This window comes from Rattus rattus, chromosome 4 (assembly GCF_011064425.1).
Source record: "Rattus rattus isolate New Zealand chromosome 4, Rrattus_CSIRO_v1, whole genome shotgun sequence".
Classification (NCBI taxonomy): Eukaryota; Metazoa; Chordata; class Mammalia; order Rodentia; family Muridae; genus Rattus; species Rattus rattus.
Window position 1 is genome coordinate 47,079,437 of NC_046157.1, and position 21,755 is coordinate 47,101,191.

The following is a 21,755-nucleotide window of genomic DNA, read 5'->3' on the forward strand; positions in this document are numbered from 1 at the left end:
ATACAGAGTGACATTCTGATCTGTGCAAACACTGTGAAATGGCTAACTGGAGCTCAACAGCGGATCTTTTGGCCAGAAGTTGTTTTACAACTTAAGAACACATGCAGGTGGCCCCTGTAGCTATTTTCAAACATATGACACAACGTGTTACATCAACTACGTCTCAGGCAAATCTCTTGCTCTAACAAGCTCAGATCTGACTCGCGTGCATTCTCTCACAAAGCCGTTCCAATCTCCCTCCCGCTCACTTGCACCTTCCCAGGCTCTGCTGACCACTTCCTGCTTTTGTGTTTCTTCACTTCTTTAGACAACACATGTGAGGGAGGTTTCGTGGTATTTGCCTTTCTGTTCTTTCTACTTAGCAGGATGTCCTCCAGTTTTCCCAACGTGACAGGATGTGTCTTCCCTTTTAAGGCTGAATAGTATTCTATTGTATACACATATGAGCACGGCAGTGCAGTTTCTCATTAGCACACTGACTTCAACATCTTCAGAAATACCCGGGAAGCTGCAGGAAGAGTGCAAGAATGGGATCTGGGTGCCATCTTGGCCACCCCTTTGCCTGTTTTAAATCAGGTTTAAAATGTCACTTGTCACTTAACTTCTGGGGTTCCTTATGTACTTTGGACCTTCGTCATGTATCTGATAACCGGCCCAGGACTTCTTCCTGTTTTGTTGGTTGTCTCTTTCTTTGTGCTGTGTTCTCCTCTGTTGCCTGTGCTTCTGAGCCTTTGAGATCATTTCAGAAAAGTCATTGCCTGGCCAACAGTACTGTGGGGGTGTTTTACAGTTCCTGCTTTTCTACTCAATCTTTGGTCCATTTTGAGTTCCTGCTATTGTGTAAGATGTGAGATAACTTGGCCTTGTCCATCTGTATGAGAATCTCTAGTTTGTAACACCGTTTATTAAACAGTCTCTTTACCCTCTTTGGTCAATGCATCTCTTCCAAAACTTGAAAGACTGAATGTGGGGGTTTGTTTCTGGGCTCTCTCTCTCTCTTCTTCCATTGGTTGATATGTTTGTTTTAATGACAACAACTTGTTTTGATTGCTAAAGTTTTGTGTTACAATTTACATACCACTTCTAGACTTGTTAGGCTGTGAAGGATCTTTTGTGGTCCTGTATGCAATTTCCTCACCTTCTACATGGGCTCAGGGACGAAGCCCAGGTCAGTGTGTTTGAACCCATGACCACTGAGCCATCTTGCCAGCCATGCAAGCTTTCTGTTTCTGTGAAGAACAACATTGGGATTTAAAATCTGTGGATCACTTTGGAAAGTGTGAGTGTTTTCAGAATTAATTATTCTAGTTCACAAACAGGCCACGCTGCTCACAACTGTCTTCTGTTTCTCTTTCGTTGTTTACAGCATACAGGACATCTACTTTCTTGGTCAGATTTATTCTCAAACATTTTATTGTTTTGTAACAATTATAAGTTAGACACTTCCCTCAGTTTCTTTGGGATAATTTATTGTTAGAGTACAGGAATATTAATATTGGTGTGTGTGCGTGCATGTGTACTTTGTGTCCTGGAGCTTTTTCTGAATTTGTCAGTTTTAACAGTTTTTTTAATGGAGTCAGTGCTCTCACTCTATTGGCTCATGCCCATAGCCAACAGACTACATAAGTTTATTTTGATGCTTCGCTCCTCTCTCTCGCATAACTGCTATGGCAGAGGCTTCTAGCAGTACATTTAATAGATGTGGGGAGACGGGGTGCCCTTAACTTGTTTCTAGTTTTAGGGAAAAACAAACCCAAGTCCTTGGGCTCAGTGTGCTGAGTCCTACATTTAATCTATCGAGAGTTTTGTCATAAAGATATTAATTTTTTTATCACATTTTCTCGTCTCCTTATCTACCGATACTCCGGTGAGGCCTTTTCCTTTCATTCTGTCTGTGTGGTCTCTTATTTACTGATCTCTATGTGGTGAACTGTCCTTGCAAACTGGGAAAGATCCCACTGTTGTTGTGATGAGGGACCCTTCAGTGTGTTCCTGTATTTGGTCTATTGGTATTTTGTGGACGATTTTTATATCTATGGTCATCAGAGAACTTGGTTTATAGTTTTATTTCCTGGCAGTGTCCTTCAGTATTGGGGTAAAGCTGGTCTCCTGTAATGGTACTCCCCCGCTTGAAGTTTTCTTTTGAGGAGTTTGAGAAGGAACTTTCAATGTCTGATAGAAGTCAGCAATGCAGCCATCTGGTTCTGGGCTTTTGTTTAATGATGGATGTTTTTATTACTGGTTCACCCTTTATTTGTAACTGGTCTGTTTGGTTTTCTATTTCTTCACGATTTGGTCTTGGTAGGTTGTAAGAATGAATGGGCTTCTTTTTGTGTCACGCCATTGTGGTGTGAGGACTGTTCATCTGAATAGCAGCCTCTCTCCTGTGGCACCAAAATCCATCTTCTTCCATACATAATTTTATTTGAATATTCTCAATCTCTCTCTTTTTAAAATCTAATGTGCTACTTTTTGCTGATATTTTTCATAAAACGAGTCTTTGCTCCATTGATCTTTTCTGTTTTCTGTGTTCTCCATTTTACTCATTTCTGCTCGGATCCGTCTTATTTCTCCCTTCCTCCTTTCACAGGCTTAGTGTTTCTTCCTTGTTATGGTCCCTGAGGAGAATACCAGGGAAAAGCCTTCCTCTTCCCTGATGTGGGTGTTTATTGCTTTTAAAGTTATTTTTGCTGAATTCCATACATTTTAGTATCTTTTTGTTGTGTTTTGTTTTCATTGTTTCAGGAGAGCGTTGCTGTAAAATTATAAAAAAAGGCTGTCTTTTATCCCACACTAGGTCTGGCACCGCAGTGCCCCAAGATATCTGATAGATATCTTCATCTCAGTTAGCAAAGCGTATCGCCCGCTTTGCTCTATCCCATATCACACTGCCAAAGGCTTCTTTCTGAGCCTGGCAACAATCTCTCTGTCCATCTAGTTCCCAAGGCAGGCTGCCACCATGCCAGAAACACACATCCCAATTCTGTGGTAGCCCATAGTCTCTAGCTGCTGCACACTCTCTTAAACTTAAATCGCCACGTGAAAGAACACACAACACCTGATCCAGTTGATAAGATGTAATTGCCCACCTAAACATACAAAGCCCTGTACACATCCATACCTTAAGAACATTCATAATAATCTGTAAATGTACAGAGAGGAATCAACATCAGTCTCCATGTTCTCTCTGCAGCTTCCTCTTGCCTCCTCTAGTCTCCTTTTTTCTCTAAAACTTTTCTCCCACCCATCCTTCTTTCTCATCCAATGACAGGCCTCATTCTATCTTGTACCTGCCTACACCTACGTGATTACATCATCCTGCAGAAGAGTGATTGATGGATTGTGGCAAATAGCACAGTCTGTCTTTGAACTCAAACTCCTCTTGCCCCAGCTTCCCAAGTACTGAGCTCCAGGGTGTACAATGTCCTGTTAAGATAGTTTAGATTTTCTCCATTGATACACTGATTGCTCAGGATCCTGCTTAGCTTCTGAAAGTCCTCATTTCTTGGTTCACCATTATGTTGTCAGAAAGGGTTTAAAACATTTTAAAAGATCAAAAAAAATTTTTTTTAGCCAGTGTGGTGGCAAATGCCTTTAATCCCAGCACATGTCTTTAATCCAGGAGGCAGAAGCAGGTGGATCTCTATGAGTTTAAAGCCAGCTGGGTCTACACAGTGAGTTCTAAGACAGCCAGAACTGCATAGCGAGACCCTGTATAGACAGACAGAGAGAAAGAAAGACAAAATAAGCCAGGCACTATTGACTCATAACTTTAATCCCAGCTCTTGGGAGGCAGAGGTAGGCTGATCTCTGAGTTCAAGACCAACCTTGTGTACAGAGTGAGTTCCAGCACAGCCAGGAATATTGAGAGAAATAAAACAAAATAATAACAATAATGCCAATAAATAAATGAAACCAAATTTTATGTATGTGAGTATTTTGCACGTATAAATAAATGTCTATGCACTTTATGGAAACAGTGCCTGTGGAGCTAGAAGTGGGTACTGGATCCCCTGGACCTGGAGTTGTGAGCTAGCATGTGGGTGCTGGGAATTGAACGCTGGCCGTGTGCAAGAGAAGCCAGTGCCTTTAACTGCTGAGTCAGTTTTAAAGCCCAAGTAATCATTTCAATGTTATTTCAATCTTAAGTTTGCTGTATTTTATTTTAACCCCTTACACAAGCTCTTCACTGGAGAATGTTTTAGTTTCTTCTCAGGGTTTTACCAAAGGCCAAGTATGGCAAAGTATGTTCTCTGTGTGCTTGAGAGAAGCATGTATTCTTCATCTGTGGGGTGGACATGCAATGTCTATCTTCTAGGGCCACATGTCCTGAAGTGGGACCCGAAAGCTTGCGTCCACCAGTGTTGCGTATGTTGTGAGTCGGCAGCTGTGGGCAGCTATCCAACATCGCTGCCCAGGTTCAGTATCCAAGTCTGTTATCAGAAGACAAAATCAGGTTACATCAGGCGTGTGTCTTGAGAAGTGCTCCCAGGATCCAAAAGCAGCTGCCAACTTTGCTTCAAGGCTTTCTCCACCACACTAGGAGTTGGTCCTGGAACAGAGCTGTTACCACCAGTGGCCACACAGCAGTCACCTGTGGGAAGGAACTGTGATTGTCCTGTTTTTTTCTTGACAGCCCCAGTCCCCAAAAGACAAAAATGTGACCATTGGTCCCCATGTCCTCCTGACACCTATGCCTACCGGCTGCTCAGCGGTGGTGGCCTAGACAAGTATGCCAAGATCTGCTTTGAGGATGAAATGTAAGTACCGTGTGTAAGAAAACGAGTCTGTTTGCCCGCGTCCCTTCTTTCCCCTCTCAGGCTGTACTTGTATGTTCCTAACCTCTGGCAAGGCTGAAAATCAGGTAGGGGTATAAGAATACCACTGCGTCCCTGGGGAAGGGTGATGGTGTCTCTGAGGGCTTTATGTGTCCTCGGTTGGATTTTCGTAGTCTCTTTTGACGATCGTTCCATGTAATTCATCAGCGAAGTCACCAGGTTGGCCCTTTCTTTGTGAGAAGATTTTAACTACAAATACAGTTACTTAGTAGAAGAAGCACAGGATTCTCCAAGTCGCCCCCCACCAGTTTTGAGCACATCTCTGCTTAGTAACCGGTGATGCTTGACCTCACAGGTGAAGCCCGTGCGTCTCCACTGAGATAGTGCATTTCGTGGGGTCCACGGTAGAAGCTCAGATCTGGGTCTTGCTGTGCCTTTCAGATTACCTTCACGACATTTGTACTCATCTCTCATCCCAGCATCTGTACTCTGGTGTGCCCTGTTTTATCTTATTTTGGCATTTCAAGACTTCTTAAATAAGTGTATTTCACCGTGTTGGACAGATTTCCTGTTTCTTTTCCGTTTCTATGATGACATACTTGAACAAAAGCAACTTAAATGAGAAGGGCTTTATTTTGACTCGTTGTTTGAGGGAACAGAGCATGCTGGCAGGAAGTCATAGTGACAGGATTCTGCAGAGGTGGCCACATCTCGTCACTTAGCGAGCAATGAATGCTGATACTCTGCTGACTTCTTCCTTATCATTGACCCTCAGAGCTCTATCCCTCATACCCCACAGTTTACTTCCCATTTGTCCCATCTCTCTCTGCCCTTGACTGTGGACAGAACTTTTTTTTTTTTTACTATCACCACTGGTCTCTTCTACTGTGTCTAATCTGTCCTTAAAGCCAGCCATCATCTAGTGTTTTTAGATTATTTTGTCATTTTAGTTTTTAAACCCATTTCTTCTTTTTCCAAGTGAGCCTGCTTTCTCTTTGTTGTTTTTTGTTTTGTTCTGTTGACTTCCAATCGAAACTTTCGTGTTGAGTGCATTAAGTGCTGTTATCTCGGAGTTCAGTTGGCTGGCTGGAGCCCGGGAGTCTGCCTCGGTTGTCTGCTGGCTCCTTTTGCCCTTGCTTCTGTTGACTTCTTCCCTAGCCTGTCAAGCTTCTTCTGACTGCGTGCTGGGCAGTCCATCCGAGCATTTCTTTAAAAAAAGAAAAAATAGCAGCAAGAAATGCTCACTAATCTGTTTTCACCACTGTAATGTATACGAGCAGCTGGATGGTTTGTGGTAGAAAAGAACTCTGCCTCATATCTCAGGAGGGCTAAGCGCATGGCTGGCCCTGCCTCCTAGCAAGTAACTTCACAATAATGAGAGTAAACAAGGAGATTTCGTGGTCAGAAGGAAGCCAGAGATGCTCAGCTTCCAGGTTTGCCTTTTTTTTTTTTTTTTTTTTTTTAACTGCTCTTTCAGGAATTAGCATACTCTAAAAGCACTTGCCCCTCCTCCAGGGAATTCCATAGCCTCTTTTTTTTTTCTCTCTCTCCATCTTTATTTTTTTTTCTCTCATCTTTATTAAATTGGGTATTTCTTATTTACATTTCTATTGTTATTCCCTTTCTGGGTTTCTGGGCCAACATCCCCCTAAGCCCTCCACCCCATTTCTATATGAGTGTTCCCCTCCCCATCCTCCACCCAAAACCGCCATCCCCCCCAACAATCCCATTCACTGGGGGTTCAGTCTTAGCAGGACCCAGGGCTTCCCCTTCCACTGGTGCCCTCACTAGGCTATTCATTGCTACCTATGCGGTTGGAGCACAGGGTCAGTCCATAGCCTCTTAAAGCACATTATCATCAGGCTGGGGCCAAGCTCCCAACACAGGACCTAGCAGGGGGCATTTCCCAGTCACACATGAAGCACAGAAAGATGGGAGTCTCTGTCTTCTTTTCTCATTTACTGTTCCCAGGGACCCAAAGCTATTGGCAGTTCAGGGTGACATGAGCACATTTTAAATATCATTTTCTGGGGTTGCCTAGTTCAATAAAATCTGGGCTAATAGCCACAAATTCTGTTTTTTGTCTTCTTTATCTAACCCTTTGTGACTTAACGAAATAAAATCCAAGAGATTTGATGAGGCCTTTGATTTCCCTTCAGACTTTTGTGGCTTTCCAAAGTGCTGTTGACTTCTCTGGGCTCCTATCCTGTAAGGGCAAAGTTCTCTTTCAATGTTAGACTCACCCCAGAAATGTCTGTCTTCAGTCAGTTGTTGGTCTGGGAAGTTCTTGGCTACATTTCATTTCTCTCTTATCCCAGCAGATCTTTTAAAAATGTGTTCTTCCTCATATAGTGCTTCCCATGGGGTTAGAGTTACCCAGCTTTTCACTACTGAGGATAAGAGTGCTTCCTTGCCTCTTTAACACTCGAAAAGCCCTAGGCCCTGAGGCTCCTGGAGGCCTTCAGTTAAACATTAAAGCACCTGTTGCCCACCTTATAGCTTTGACATGAAGGATGAACTTCAGATTCTCTTTTTGATACTACTGACTCGTTGATGCCAATCTCAGCAAAAGTCCATAAAATGCACATAATTATATAGCACATATTTATACACATGTGCACACCTACACATGTGCAAATACAGACACAGCACATGCATGCATACATGCAAAATTATGCACACATACAACATACTTATGCACATGTGCATACACAGACATACCACATGCATGCACATATAATTTACGCATCCTAAACACACACCCACACATTATTCCTATGACCTCTGATGACAATTACTGTCTCTAGGAAATACTTTAGTCTTCCCAGACTTAGGGTTCAAAAATAGAATTAAAATTATGTATGATACTGACATCTCATTTTCGCTAGGTGACAAGCAAAAACTGGGCTAGTGAGCTGTCTCAATGGTCGAAAGTGTTTACTGCTCTTCTAGAGGATGTGACTTCATTTCCCAGCACTCATGTTAGGCAGCTCAAAATTGCCTTTAACTCCAGCTCCAGGGTATCTTGTACCATCCTGTGAGCTCCTCAAGCTCTGCACTCACCCATTAAGCTATACATCCATTAAAAATAAGTCTTCTAAAAAGGGAAGCAAAAATAAGTGATATAATAGGAAGTGCTTATCAAGGAGATAATCTGGGTTGGACTTGGTGGGTGGGTGAAAGGATGAGGCAGGTAGAACCTGCAGGTCCAGAATGGGGAAGGAAGTGGAGACTGAGGGAGAAGGAAGCAGAGACTGGAGGAAGCCCAGTTTGGAATGGAGCCGCTATCCTCCCTCAAGTCTGTGAGTCCAGGCATGGCTTCTTGGGCTGAGAGGGACTCAATGCAAAAGCCTTGGTGAAGAACCTTCCTGTCTGACCTTTGTAAGATGAAATGCAATTTCCAGGAACCCAGGAACTGAATCTGAATCCTGCAGGTGTGTAGAACAGGGGTGGCGTTGTTTGGGGGAGCAGTCCCAGCCACTGCATACCAGTGGTAGAAGCAGCAGGAAGGAGAGGGAGTATCAGGCCCTGAACACAGAAGGCCTGGTGAGGGAGGCCTGCTCATCCTGCCTGTATAGGAGCTTCTTGACTGACTCTCACTCACGTTTCAGGCTATTAGGAGAGAAGACGGGGAATGTGGCAAGAGGGATAAACATCGCTGTTGTTGACTGTAAGTGACACAAGTGTTTCTCAGAAATTCCCTCAGAGCCTGGAACAGGATTTCTGCAGAGACCTTTTCTATGTTTCTTTAAAAATCTCTCCTTCCCTCCTTCCTCCCCTCTGTGTTTATGCATATTCATATGACTGTGCACACATGTATGTCACCGTGTATGTAGAGGTCAAAGAACAACCTTAGAGGTAGTTGCACGCCTGACCCTTTGTTTGAGATTTCTCCATGGATTGCTTTGGGTTTTTTGTTTGTTTTGTTTGTTTGTTTGTTTGTTTGTGTTTACCATTGTGCACAGCAGACTAGCAGGCCTATGATTCTCCACCTCTCATTTCTACACAGAAGCCCTGGGATTTCACATGCACATGCCTGTGTTAGCTTTACATGAGTTCTTGGAATTTGAACTCAGTTCCTCATGCTTGCAAGACAAGCATTTTATCCACTGAGAGACCTCAAGACCATGGTCTTTCAACTTGTTTCCTCATATCTAGGTTTACGCTGTAATGAATTCTAAAATCACATAATTTTCACCTGAAAGTCTTACTTTACAAACTATTTATGGCCCAACGACAACAAAATAACCAAAAACTGAATCTAAAAGAGACTTTGCAATTGAGGAAGAACAGGCAGAGGGGACACAGTGAAGCTCAGATCTACCTAGATCCGGACCCTGGATTCTTTTGCTCTTGGATCCTGGTGACCCATAGAGGAAACAACACTGGCCAGTTCTATTTGGCTGCTGTGGGCCATGGAAACCTGTGTAGGTGCATTGGCTTCCTCTGGGGTCTTAGTGCTTTTGAAGGTCTCTTGCAGTAAGATACACAGCAGGTTAGAGAACAGGGAGTCATGCAGGAAACATCTGATTACAGAGCCAGTGTCAGCAGAGCTGTGGGACAGGACAAAACACCCTCAGTCATACGACCCCTCTGGACACCTAGTGTGAAGTGAAAAGGTCTGGGGGGCTCTAATGGTTAAGAGACGAAAGGAGAGGAGCATTAAGATCCTGTAATTGGGCCAGATCAGAGTCCTAGACCATTTCCTCCCTGTGGAGGTGCTCCTTGGAGATCAGCCTAATTGCTGTATGGCTTCCCTGGGAGAAGTAAAAGGAACATCTATTCACCCCCAAATAAGGAAGGAACAGATGGCACAGACGAGGAGTCCAATAGGTCTAGCCTGGTGGCATAAATGAATTCATTCAGGTTGTTGACTGGAGCCTGGAGCTCTCAGAGCCTTGCCACAGCCATCTCCCAACCTTCTGCCTACCAAGGTCCTGTTACATAGGCTCCCAGGCTACAAGCAAACCTAGTTCAGCCCACCACCTAGTGTTGAAGAGGCAGAGGTGACTTCAGACTTCATGTGGGGTGCAAAACCCAAGCTCAAGCTCCCTGTCTCTGTGTGTTCCAACCTTACACTTATCAGGGGCTCTGGTTTCAACAAACACTGTCTGACCATGGGCAAGATGGCTTGCAGCCCATGGGAAGGACAGCTTATTTTGCTGCAGATTAGTACATAGATGACCACAAGATGGAGTTGCTTTGTCCAGGATTTGGAAGACTAATCCCACCACACAGTTCCTCTTCAGGCTAGGGACTCTTCCAGAGTCACTTAGAGGTAATGAGACCAAAAAGGGTAGTAGGATTACCACTGTACACTGGGTCCCCTGAGCTATCTCTTATAAGGCCGTTTCTTTCTTTTTGTTTTTCAGATGAGACGGGGAAAGTAATATCGACAAAGTACTTTGACATGTACGAAGGTGGTAAGAAAAGTCCTTTCTGATTAAAATGAAGACTAAACTGCGTAGACCCCGTGGGGAAATGGAAATGGCTTGATGAAGAAGCAGGGAGTCCCTTTGACCTGTGTTTATTGAATATAGGATAGGGTCTGTCACAATTCTGAACACTAATTTAGGGCATCACTCTTGGGACTGACCTCTTGTTCCTGATGGCGGAGGTGGCCAGTGGGTGCTTGCAGAAGCTGGGTTTGGTACCAGGTGTGGCTACCTCCAGATTCGGGGTTTAATTTATTTAGGGCTTTCCACTTTGCATGATCAATCTTGTTTCCATCTTTGAGCGTAACGGTTGCTGTACCCTGAGTACCTGCTGCAAGTTGTCCATGTTCCCAAGGCTTCTCTAAGATAGCTTCCCATGGAACCCAGGACATTACTCCTGAGGAAGTAGCCAGGGCACCCCTAGAGCCCCTGGGGCCAGTCTAGGGAACATGACATTCAGAGAGTAGGTGACAGCAGAGGAGGAAGGAAGTTGAGAACCAGGGTAGCAGCCTCACTCACTGATAAGACTCTGAACTACTGTCTGGCCTTGACCCTACAGATAACTCTGGGCCAATGACCAAGTTTATTCAGAGCACCCCTTCGAAATCCCTGCTGTTCATGGTGACGCATGATGACGGAAGCCACAAGTAAGTATGTGCAGTTTTCCCCATGTGACAAGAGCGCCAGCCAGGGGACTAACAAAGGCCCCTGGATCTGGCAACTCCTGGAGAGTGTAGGGAAGGAGATGCTTCTACAAGGGAAGGGAAGAAATGATCATGGCAAATGCCAGGAATCACTCCCATACTCATATGCATGCGCGCGCGCGCACACACACACACACACACACACACACACACACACACACACACGCCACTTCCACAGGAGATTTTCTCATGCTTTCTCCTTTGCCCAGACTGCAGGCTCAAGCAAAGGATGCCATAGAAGCCCTTGGAAGCAAAGAAATCAAGAACATAAAGTTCAGATCAAGCTGGGTGTTTGTTGCAGCAAAGGGCTTTGAGCTCCCTGCAGAAATGGAGAGAGAAAAAGTGAGTGACTTTCCCCAGTCCTTCCCAGATGGGGCTATGGTGTATAAAGGTGTTCTGTCAGCAGTCACTCCCACAGAGCACTGGTCAGCCTCTTCCATTAGCTCCATGTTCTACCCCAGACTTCTCTAGTCTCACTACAGACTATAAATGGGATCCTGGGATTGGTTCTGGTCACTGGCGGTGACTGTTCTGTTTGGGCAGGAGGCTAGCCTTCTTTAGTTCCTCATCTGGAGATAGCAATCACACAATCAGATAGGGAACTGCCTGGGGCAGTTCTATACGAACCACTTACAATATGATAGGTACGAAATGCACTGGACAGAGCTGCTCAGGCTGATTGCCATCCTTGGAGGAGAGTTGATGCCTCCCTTTATCAAAGCAAAGATCAAAGGAGAGAAGCGAGTGAAGTTTGACTTATCACCGTGTCTCCTGTGAGCATCCCAGCTGATAGGTGGTGTTACATGGCCTCCGGGAACCATCACCCTAACCCTTTTTGACCAACATAAATGGGTCTGAAGAGAAGGAGATTGGCTGCACAGCCAAGGCCCACTGCTCTGATGAGGCCATCTTTCCACTTAGCTAGAATTCCGAGAGGGCAAAGCTTGATCTTTGTCCAGGGTTACACACCAAATCACATATGATTCTGCTTGAGACTTTGCTCCCACTGTCTGGCACCATGGTTTAAAGAAGACAGTGGCAACCAGGAGCAGCTCGGCCTCCTCTTATTGGCGTGAGAGGAGGCACAACACCCAGGTCACTGTTACTAGCTCCAGAGATCCTGGATCTTTTGGGATGCCCTCAGATCTGAAACTGAAGAACCTGGAGGCCATGGTCGGGTTGGCATGCTCCAGTCAAAACATGTTTTCACCACAGCACCCAGTGATCTTGCACATGGAAAGCCAGCCCTGCAGAGAAGGTACTTCTCATCCTGCTGTGTGCTGCAAGCAATGGAGGCCTCATGGTCACCTTCAAAGGGAGGAGGTTGTACTTGTTGGCCCCCTAGACCCACAGGGGTTTAGGGGAGATAGGCATGAGTCTAGGGGACAGGGCGTCAGGGCTTGTTTGGTGGGGACACATGTGGTTTAGAATAACTTTCAGCTTTCCTGTCAGCTCGTTCTATGGTTCCAGCAGCTGTGTGGTGAGGAGGCACCCACTTGCATTGGTTTCTGTGGCACACTCTGAAAGTGAACTCAGGATTCCCTTCACCCCAAATAACCCATATCACAGATAGACACCTCCTCGGGCTGTGTGGCCTTAGGCAAGCTATTTCACCTTTCTGTAGGAAAGGGATAAAGTCGAGTCAAAGCAGGCTTAAGGGAGAAGGCTTAGGTCTCCTAATTTCAAAACCTACTTCAAAGCTGCAGTCATCAGAACAGCATGGCACTCTGAGAACAGGCATAGATGGGTGATTGGAACTAGGGTCCCAGAAAATTTGAGGGTCCCTTCGTACCTGACCAGACGATTTTCCCTACAGAATGAACAGAGACCAACTCTTCAGGAGTGAGTAGTTTCTTTAATAAAGTGTACAGGGAAAACCAAATAGCACATAGGGAGAAAATGGATTTGGATCCCTGTTTCACACCATATGCAGAGGTAAAACTGTCAAACTCTCTCAGCAGGATGGCAAAATAGGCAGAAATCTCTGCTAGGCAGGGGCTTCTGGAAGTGTGCAGAATAAAAGCTAAAGGAAAGGTAAAATGTTCAGCTTCAAATCCCACAGTTTTCTGTTCCCAAGAGCACACAAAGAAAGAAAGAAGCCAAGCACAGGGTCACATGCCTAGCATTTCAGTGTTCAGGATGTGGAGGTTGGACAATCAGGAATTCAAGGCCATCCTTGGTTATCTTTGAGTTCAAGTTCAGCTTGGGCTATTTGAGATCCTAAACAACAACAACAAAGTGGGAAGAAAACCATGGAGCAATTGTAGGAGAAAATGTTTGCAAATAGCAGACTTGTGTCTAATATATGTAAATAACTCAACTCAATGATTAAAAAGATAATCCAATTGAAAAATGGCTAGAACCTCTGAACAGATGTGCACATGAACTGATAAACTTGTGGCTTACTATTAATAATAAACTTAGTAGCTTGAGTCATCAGAACAAAACCAGCTCAGATCACACTGAGATGGAGCCGCAGGCTCACTGTGGTAGTTGTAATCATAACAAGTCTAGAAAAATTAGAAATCTCACATGGCTGCGAGAGATGTAACATGAGGTAGACTCTCTGAGGAACATTCTGGCAGTTTCTTGAAAATGAACGAGACAGTTACTCCCAGCCCAGCACAGGTCCTTGTAAGCATGCCTTCACTCAGGAACTGGGGCACAGGTTTCCATAGCAGCGTTCTTCCAGCGTGAGGGCAGTGTTAACATAGAGTAACTGTGGAAGGGAACTCTTCAGCCATGTACAGAAATGAAACCGTGACATTAGCGATTGTATGGGGATTCTTGAAAATGTTATGCAGAATGGTACAAAGCAAACGCAGAAGTTACAGAAGGTTGATTCCCTTGTTATTCAAAATTCTTAGAAGGAACAAACCCAAAGAAAGCATCAGGGAGAAGGTTAGTGGCCGCTTGGGGCGGGGAAGGAGACAGATGACTGCTACAGTGTGTGACTCCTCATTCAGTGATGACAATGTCTTATTGATGTAGTGACAGTTGCATGCACTGGGAATGTGCTAAAGACGGGGATTGTCTGCAGGTGAGCTCCGTGGCGTGTGAACTACCTCTCAGTGAAGCTGCGGTGTGAGAAAAGGCACTAAGTTAGGATGTGTCATTACATGCGAAAGACTTACAAGTATAGAGGCATCATGCCCACTCGAGTGCAAGCATGTTTGCGGAGTGGCAAGTACTAATTTGAAGACACTCTGAAAACTCCAAGTGTGGAGTCCAGACGCCATGGGTCTGTTCCCACAGGCAAGAGCTAGATCATGTGCTGTCCCCACAGCAATGCTCTCCCTATGCACATTTGAGTAGGTCAAATGAAATAGAATCTGGAGGTGAGTTCATGTTGCATAGCTGCTTCTCAAAGGCTCGTTGCTTCTCTACTAAGCCACGCTGTAGACTGCAGAAGAGCTCCTATCCTTTGGAAAAGTTCCAGAGCTGCCATCAAATAATATTGAGGGCTGGAGAGATGGCCCAGCAGTTAAGAGCACTGAGTGCTCTTCCAGAGGTCCTGAGTTCAATTCCCAGCAACCACATGGTGGCTCACAACCATCTGTAATGGGGTCTGATGCCCTTGTCTGGTGTGTTTGAAGACAGCTACCGTGTACTTATAAAAAAAAAATCTTAAAAAAATAAATACTATTGAGAGAAACAGGGAGGCTGGGTATGGAAGTTCAGGTCTATAATCTTAGTACTTGTAAGGCTGATCCAGGAGGATCACTGTGAGTTCCAGGCTATCCTGGACTACAAAACAAGGCTATCTCTAATCAAAGAAACTGAAGAAGGGAAAGGAAGGGAAGAAAGGAAGAGAAAGGGATGAGAGGAAGGAAGCAGGAAGTAAGGAAGGGATGACAGGAAGAATGGAGGAGGCGTTGAGAAGAATTTTATCCTGGGTTGGAGGAACTCCCACTCTGAGACTTCTGCTCACACGACTTTGCTCATAGCAGACAGAGATCCAGTGATGAGCTTAGTGAGTAAATGACACCCTTTTCCTTCCCTCATCTAGATCAACCACTCAGATCAATCCAGGAACAGATACTCCGGCTGGCCAGCAGAGATCCAGATCGAAGGATGCATACCCAAGGGGCTGAGATAACGGCGCGTGGACCTCAGTAGACCTGTTTCGTACAGATGTGCTCAGCTGGAACATCACAGGATTCTGTTCCTTCGAGTCCAGCTGTGAAGGAAAGGGCTGATGTGGATTTGCAGTTTGTTGTAAACAATAAGACATTGTTGGTGACACTGACTCTTAGCAGCTGATGTTATCTCACTGCCGTCCGTACGGTGAAGGAATTCTCAAGCCAGGACAACAGGCAGAAGGGAGTCATTTTGGGGATGGGGATGGATGGAGGGTGGAAAGAAGCAAAACTGCTTGCTGGCTGCTGAGCTTGTTCTACTCATGTCGACGTCAGGCCACTGTCACAGGTCTCCACAGCTCTTCAGAGTGAGCTCTTATCCCACTGTCATGTGGGACACCCTTGTTCCCGCCATTTATCTTCTGGGGAATGAATGAGGCCTTAACCATCATCCTTGGTCTCCTCACGTTTGGCTTTTAAACTTCCCTGAAGGGTGTGGGTTTATTTTCTGTCAACTCTGCCTCTGTGCAAGGCCCTGGTTGTCAAGGAGGGAGGCTGGCACTGTGGCCTAGCCGTGATCTGCTCCCAGGAAGACAGCCGTAGAGCTCTTAGTCTGTTAGACTCCTTTCCAAGGATATAGCCAGTCAGATGGCACATGTCAGCAGGTCAGGGATGGAATCGCTAGGACAGATGTCACTAACTAGAATTGGCTCAGAGCTCCTTCTTGTGCCACCAGCGGAGCCACTAGACTATGCCAGTGTGATTGCTTCTCAGCCCCAAGTGAGGGAGTGATTTCAAATGCCAGCAGAATGACTTCAAAGCCAGGGCAGCCTGAGCTGGGAAATGGTCTAGTGGATAAAATGCTTGCTGCACAAACATGAGAACCCAAACTGGATCCTAAACAATCATGTAAAAAGCTGGGCGCGGGGCTGGAGAGGTGGCTCAGTGGTTAAGAGCACTGACTGCTTTTTCAAAGGTCCTGAGTTCAATTCCCAGCAACCACATGGTGGGTCACAATCATCTGTGATCTTGGCGCCCTCTTCTGGCGTCCAGGCATATATGCAGGCAGAACACTATACATAGTAAATAAATCTTAAAAAAAAAAAAAAAAAAAAAAGGCTGGACATGGTTACACACACATGTAAACCCCACATGGGAGGAGGGACAGGGATTTCCCAGGAGATCACAGGGTCAGCTAGTCTAGAAGCAAGCTTTAGTCTCAGTTAAGAAACCTTATCTCAAAAAAATAGGGCTGGGCAGATGGAAATTACTTCCTGTACTGTATAAGCACAACCAGAGTTCAGGTCCCCAGGACCATGTACAGGCCAGTTATGGTGGCATGTGTTTCCAGTGCTGGTGGGAAGGCGGAGAGCAATGGCATGATAGCTAGCCAGCCTAACTGAAACAGGGAGCTTTGGGCCAGTGTGAGATCCTTTAAAAAAAAAAAAAAAAAACCTGGAAAGTTATAGAGGAAGACACTAACTTTTGGCCTCCACACATGCACATATAGATTAATATGCCTATACACCTGTCTCTATACACGAACATAACCAAATACACAAATGTTGGGTGAAGAGGGTTGGAAGAAGATACTTGTCTTCAACATTGGCCTTGGCCTTGCCACAGTACACACACACACACACACACACACACACACACACAGCGGCAATAAATATAATTGGGAACACCTGGTACCCTGAACTCCAGCATACTTGCCACATCAATCTATTCCAATCTCTTGGGAAACAGGTGTATTGATCTCTCCTTGTGATACCAGTATCCAGCTGCCTGGATCCTTCCTATCCAATGAAGACACTGGAGAGAGCAAAAATTCAGAAGCTCTCTGCCCTGCTCCTGTCTGGATATGTGTTGCCACCCATCCTACTCCCTCCCTATGGCCCCCTACCTTAAGACTTACCTGGCCAGCTCCACATAGGATACACCAGCTCTCTGCAAGGACACAGTAAGCTGCATGGTCATGGCAGGGAGATGAGTCTCTGTTAGCACAGAGGCTGGTGAACATTTAGGAACTACAATGACCCAGTGACCACTGCACATCAAGCAGTCCTGTGGCCCAGGAAAAAACACAGGAGTTTCAGAGACAGACTCCTCAGGGTGTCTAGTCTCTACATTGGTTCTTGCAGATCACAGGTAGGATCCTGACCCAAGCTTGACTATAGGCTCTGTTGCTTTCCCCCAAATTCCTATGCTGATGTTCTGTGCCTCAGAATGTGATCTTCCTGCAAGTAGGACTACAGCAGACATGATTAGTTAGGACTTGGCTCTGCTGCAGTACAGCCAGTCCTTCCTGCCTGGCTACTGGCCTCATGAGCAGGGACAGTTTGGGCACAGACCTGTGTATTGGTACCATGTGAAGACAGGCAGAGATCCACCGATGCTTCTGTAAACAGGGGATACCTATGGGTGCCCGTGGGGGAGCCCTGGGCCTGGATCTAGCCTCAGGATGTCAGTAAGAGCCCAGCTCTGCTGTGCTCAGTCTTGGGCATATCTTACTCTGAATCCCAAATCTCTTGGGCACAAATAAGCCCCAAGCACAATTGGACAGACCCCTTTGGGCATTGGTACCTGTATTAGTGAATTGTCTCATTACAACTAAATAACTAACAAGAGCAACGTAAGAGTTTGGCTCTCAGTTTTAGGAATTCAGTCCATCGTGACAAGGAAGTCAGGACCGTGGGAGGTAGCTGGTCATATTACATCTATAGTCAGGAAGCAGAGGGATGGCCACTAGTGCCCCCTCTCAGCCCAAGGAAAGGTATCTCTCATATTCTAGGTGTGCCTTCCTTCCTCAGTTTACTTCATCTAAACACCCCTTTACAGGCATGCCCAGAGGCTTGCCCCTTAGCTGATTACAGGTCTAACCAAGATGGTAGTCATTGTTAATCACTGAGTACCCTTTTTTGCCTTCTGGGTAAGAAAGGAGGAAATGCATTTCCATCATATCTCATGATATGACATGTTGACCCCTCCGATTGTCAGGCAACAGGCTCAGGGCATTCCTAGCCAGGCAGGCTTCAGGTCTTTGGCTTGGGGATGCCCAGTCTTTTATCCCACTCTGTGGCAACTCTTTCCACCCTCTGCTGTTCGCTACAGAGCACACTGTGGGGAGGAAACTGCAGCATTGACTGTGCAGTCACATCAGGTGGTGCCTGGCTCTCAGCTGCATTCGTGTCTGGCCTCAGCACTGAACGGGGCCCTTGTGTCTTCGGGGGTTCCTGCTCTTACAACAGTTTCTGCTGTGCTTGGAACCCCTCCAGAGGACAAAGAACTAGGCCACGCCTTTGCAGCCTCAGCTAGATTCTTTTCTTCACATTTATATCTGATGCTTGTGTTTGGTTTTATTCTACTGACTGAAATTGAGAGTTATAGACAGCACATCTACTGTGCTTTTGCCTGATTTCCCGTTTCAGGCCTGGACTTACTGGCCATGGCTTGTGTCTGCCTGCAGCATATTTTAGCAGTTTCTATCATTTGCTTCTTAATCATCCCCTTAAGGCCCATGTAGTGGAAACTTGTCCCCAGAGTGACAGTAATGGGAGCTTATAGAACTCCTAGGAGGTAGGCCTAGCAAGAGTTAGTCAGGATATTGGGAATGTCCCCTTGAAGGGGACTGTAGGACTCGGGCCCAGCCCAGTCACTCGTTGGCCTTGAGGTGAGTGGATTTGCTCTGCCACAGTCTCCCTCTGTGATTCAGAACCATATCACAGGCCCAACCAATTACACGTAATAGAAAATATTAAAAATCCCGACTGGAGGTTTCTTCCCTGCCTTTGACCATTTATGTTCCCGGATGAAAGACACACACAGCCTTTATATTTTTAATATGCCCTAGGCAGCACAGTAGCTGGGTAACTGCCTACCCTCCATGCTATTAGAATCTACCTTCCTATCTGTAACCCAAGTTATTGCTATGTTTCATGTGGGCTGCTCTTACCTCCAGTTGAATGATAACTGGAGCTGGGAAGAGTCAGGTAGGTGGGCAGCGGCCCTGCCTATCCGGTCACTCAGCACATTGGGACAGAGCCCCAGAGGATGCTGAGCTTTCCCTGAGAGTCAACACAGGACAGGCTGATTCATGACAGCTTTGTTGCTATAGCCAGAGCCCGGGGATTCATTCTTATTGTTTGTTGGTGATAGAATTCACATACCAAACAGGGAAAGTGGAAAGAAAGCGTTGCCTGGTCCAATCCTCCAGGTACTCAGGAAGAGGCGGCCCGCAGGAGCCAGCCGGACTACTGACGCCCTGTGCTCTTGGGGCAGCATCCATTTTATAACATACGAGGCAGGAGGCAGACCGTATAGCTTTAACCTGTACTCGCTCATCATGCTACAGTGGTCCACACAAGAGGAGACCTCTAAATGCCCCCTAGTACTGAGGGCTCTCTCACCTAGAATTTGATTTTCAATTAAATTCTGCTCTGATATGACCCTCTGGGAGTCCTCAGAGTCCTGACAAATGGAGCTCAACTATGCAATGTAATGCGGACTAATACTTGCATGTCGTAGGCAAAGAATCCTTCGTCATATGTCCTTTCGTGGGTCTGCTTTAGCAGAACATCCTCGCTCCTGTGTCTGCTTCAGTGAAACATTCCTTCATGAGTCTACCTTAGTCTTTCACCTGTGTCCTCTTCGGCAAAACACTCCTTCATGTGTTCACCCCAGAAAAACCCATCCAACACAATTGACTTTCCAAAGAGCCCTTAAGTTTTCACTTCAGTGTTTACTCTCTGTTGTTGCAGCTTTCAAGAGGCACTGTGCACATGATACTAGAACTCAAGCAAATGAAGACAGACATGTGTCCATGACCCCATAGACGCACACTGCTAGGATTGTTTGTGATCTTCCCAAGGGGCAGATGGCCTTAAAGGTGGCTGCTGTGAAGACCCTCACATCAATTACCCTTTCTGAATGTTTGGGTTTTCTTCACCTTGGCAGCTCCTGGTTGCAGGGAACCATGTACTTTTGTCCTCTTTGTGGTGGAGAGAGCTGGAGATTCAGTTCCCGGCCTGGGACATAGTCTTATCTTATTTAGTTTTCTACTGCCGTGATAACACACCATGACCAAGACAATGTATAAAAGAAAGTGTTTAATTTGGCCTATGGTTTCAGGCCATGATGGCAGAGTAAAGGAACAGTTGACAGCTCATAGCTTCATCCATGAGCATGAGGCAGAGAGTGAGCTAACTCAGAAGCCGAGACGGGAAGATTGCAGTGAGTTTGAGGCCAGCTTGGTCTGCATTGTGAATTCCAAGCCAGCATGAGCTATACTGTGAGACCCTGACTTGAGGAGGACTAGGAACTGAGGGGTAGGCATCTTAATTCACCCTCGCTGTCCCTGACCTGGTGCTGTTTTCCGGTCTCTTGTACTTGGCAGTCATCGACTTAAGGACCTTTTTAGTCCTATGTCTAGGGATGGACAAGGGGCATGTGTGAGAAGAGATTTTGGGAGACTGTTTTGACCTTCCACTGTTAGCATTTTGTCTAAGCTCCGCCCCACAGTTACCTGGCAACAGCCAGGTATGCCTGACTCACTACAAAAGGGGCTGCTTGCCCCCTCCTCTGTCTCTTGCTTTCTTGATCCCCCCTCTTCTCCTCTGTCCCTTCTTTCCCCATTCCCCTCCCCTCCTTTATGTGCTCATGGCTGACCTTTACTCCTCTCCTCCTCTACTCCTTTACTCCCTGCCTCCTCTGGCTTTCTCTGCCTCTACTACCTCTTAACTTCCCTCCCCCATCCCCTGAATAAACTCTATTCTATATTATACTGTTGTGTGGCTGGTCCCTCAGGGGGAAGGGATGTCTCAGCATAGGCCCGCAGAGGTAGCCCCTACCCCCATACCTGACTACACATCTACCAAACATATTCCTTCTCTCCTTATCTTTTAAAAAACACAACATCCACCATACTTAGGTTGGCAGGACTGATAGCAAGTCCCTTTACTTTCTGAGTCATATCACTGATCCCCAGAATCCCTTCTTAGCACATGAGACCTCATGTTGGAAGGAAGGCAGGACAGGTGGTGGTACTGGCTATACTGAAGTGGCACCTGTTTTCAGATGCAGCATCCCAGACCTGGACAACACAATGGTCTACATAGGAGAAGCAGAAAGAAAGGAAGGAAAAATTGATTAGGAACTCTAAAGAGTGAAGCAGATTGGCCAGAGTGGGCACCACTCTCTCCCAGATGGAAGACCCATCTCTACTGACTCTCAGAACTAAAACTCCAGCTTACCTGTTAGCATTCTGTCTAAGCTCTGCCCCATAGTTATCTGTCAACAGCCAGATATGGCTGACACTATAAAAGCGACTGCTACCCCCACCCCTGCTCTGCTGTTCTCTTGCTCTTCCCTTCCTGCCCCCCACTCTCTCCCCATTCCCTCCCCCATCTCCATGTCTCAGCTGGCCTCTCTGTCTCTCTCTCTCTCTCTCTCTCTCTCTCTCTCTCTCTCTCTCTTTCTCTCTTTCCTTTCTCTGCCCCTACTACCCTCTTAACTCCCCTCCCCATGCCCTGAATAAATTCTATCCTATACTATACTGTGTGGTTGGTCCCTCAAGGGGGAAGGGATGCCTCAGCATGGGCCCGCAGAGGCACCCACTTCCTCCCTACCGCACCACACCTCGCCACACCTCCATAGAACACATCCCCCACGCCCTTCATCTTTTTATAAACACATCGCCAAGACTCTGATTTCGAAACTCCACTGTTTGCATCCACCCTGCTGTCACATGGAGATCTAATG

The 21,755-nt window shown here is 46.0% G+C and overlaps 1 protein-coding gene across 1 annotated transcript in view; it reads left to right on the forward strand.

The window, feature by feature from the left end:
• Fam3b (FAM3 metabolism regulating signaling molecule B) overlaps positions 1-15,447 on the forward strand; it is a 31,834-nt gene extending 16,387 nt beyond the window's left edge. The window contains exons 3-8 of the mRNA XM_032900355.1: positions 4,637-4,760; positions 8,390-8,448; positions 10,151-10,201; positions 10,773-10,860; positions 11,127-11,259; positions 14,927-15,447. Coding sequence (XP_032756246.1) covers positions 4,637-4,760; positions 8,390-8,448; positions 10,151-10,201; positions 10,773-10,860; positions 11,127-11,259; positions 14,927-15,016 — 545 coding nt within the window. The 3' untranslated portion in view covers positions 15,017-15,447. The remainder of the gene's footprint in view (positions 1-4,636; positions 4,761-8,389; positions 8,449-10,150; positions 10,202-10,772; positions 10,861-11,126; positions 11,260-14,926) is intronic.
• The last annotated feature ends 6,308 nt before the right edge of the window (positions 15,448-21,755 follow it).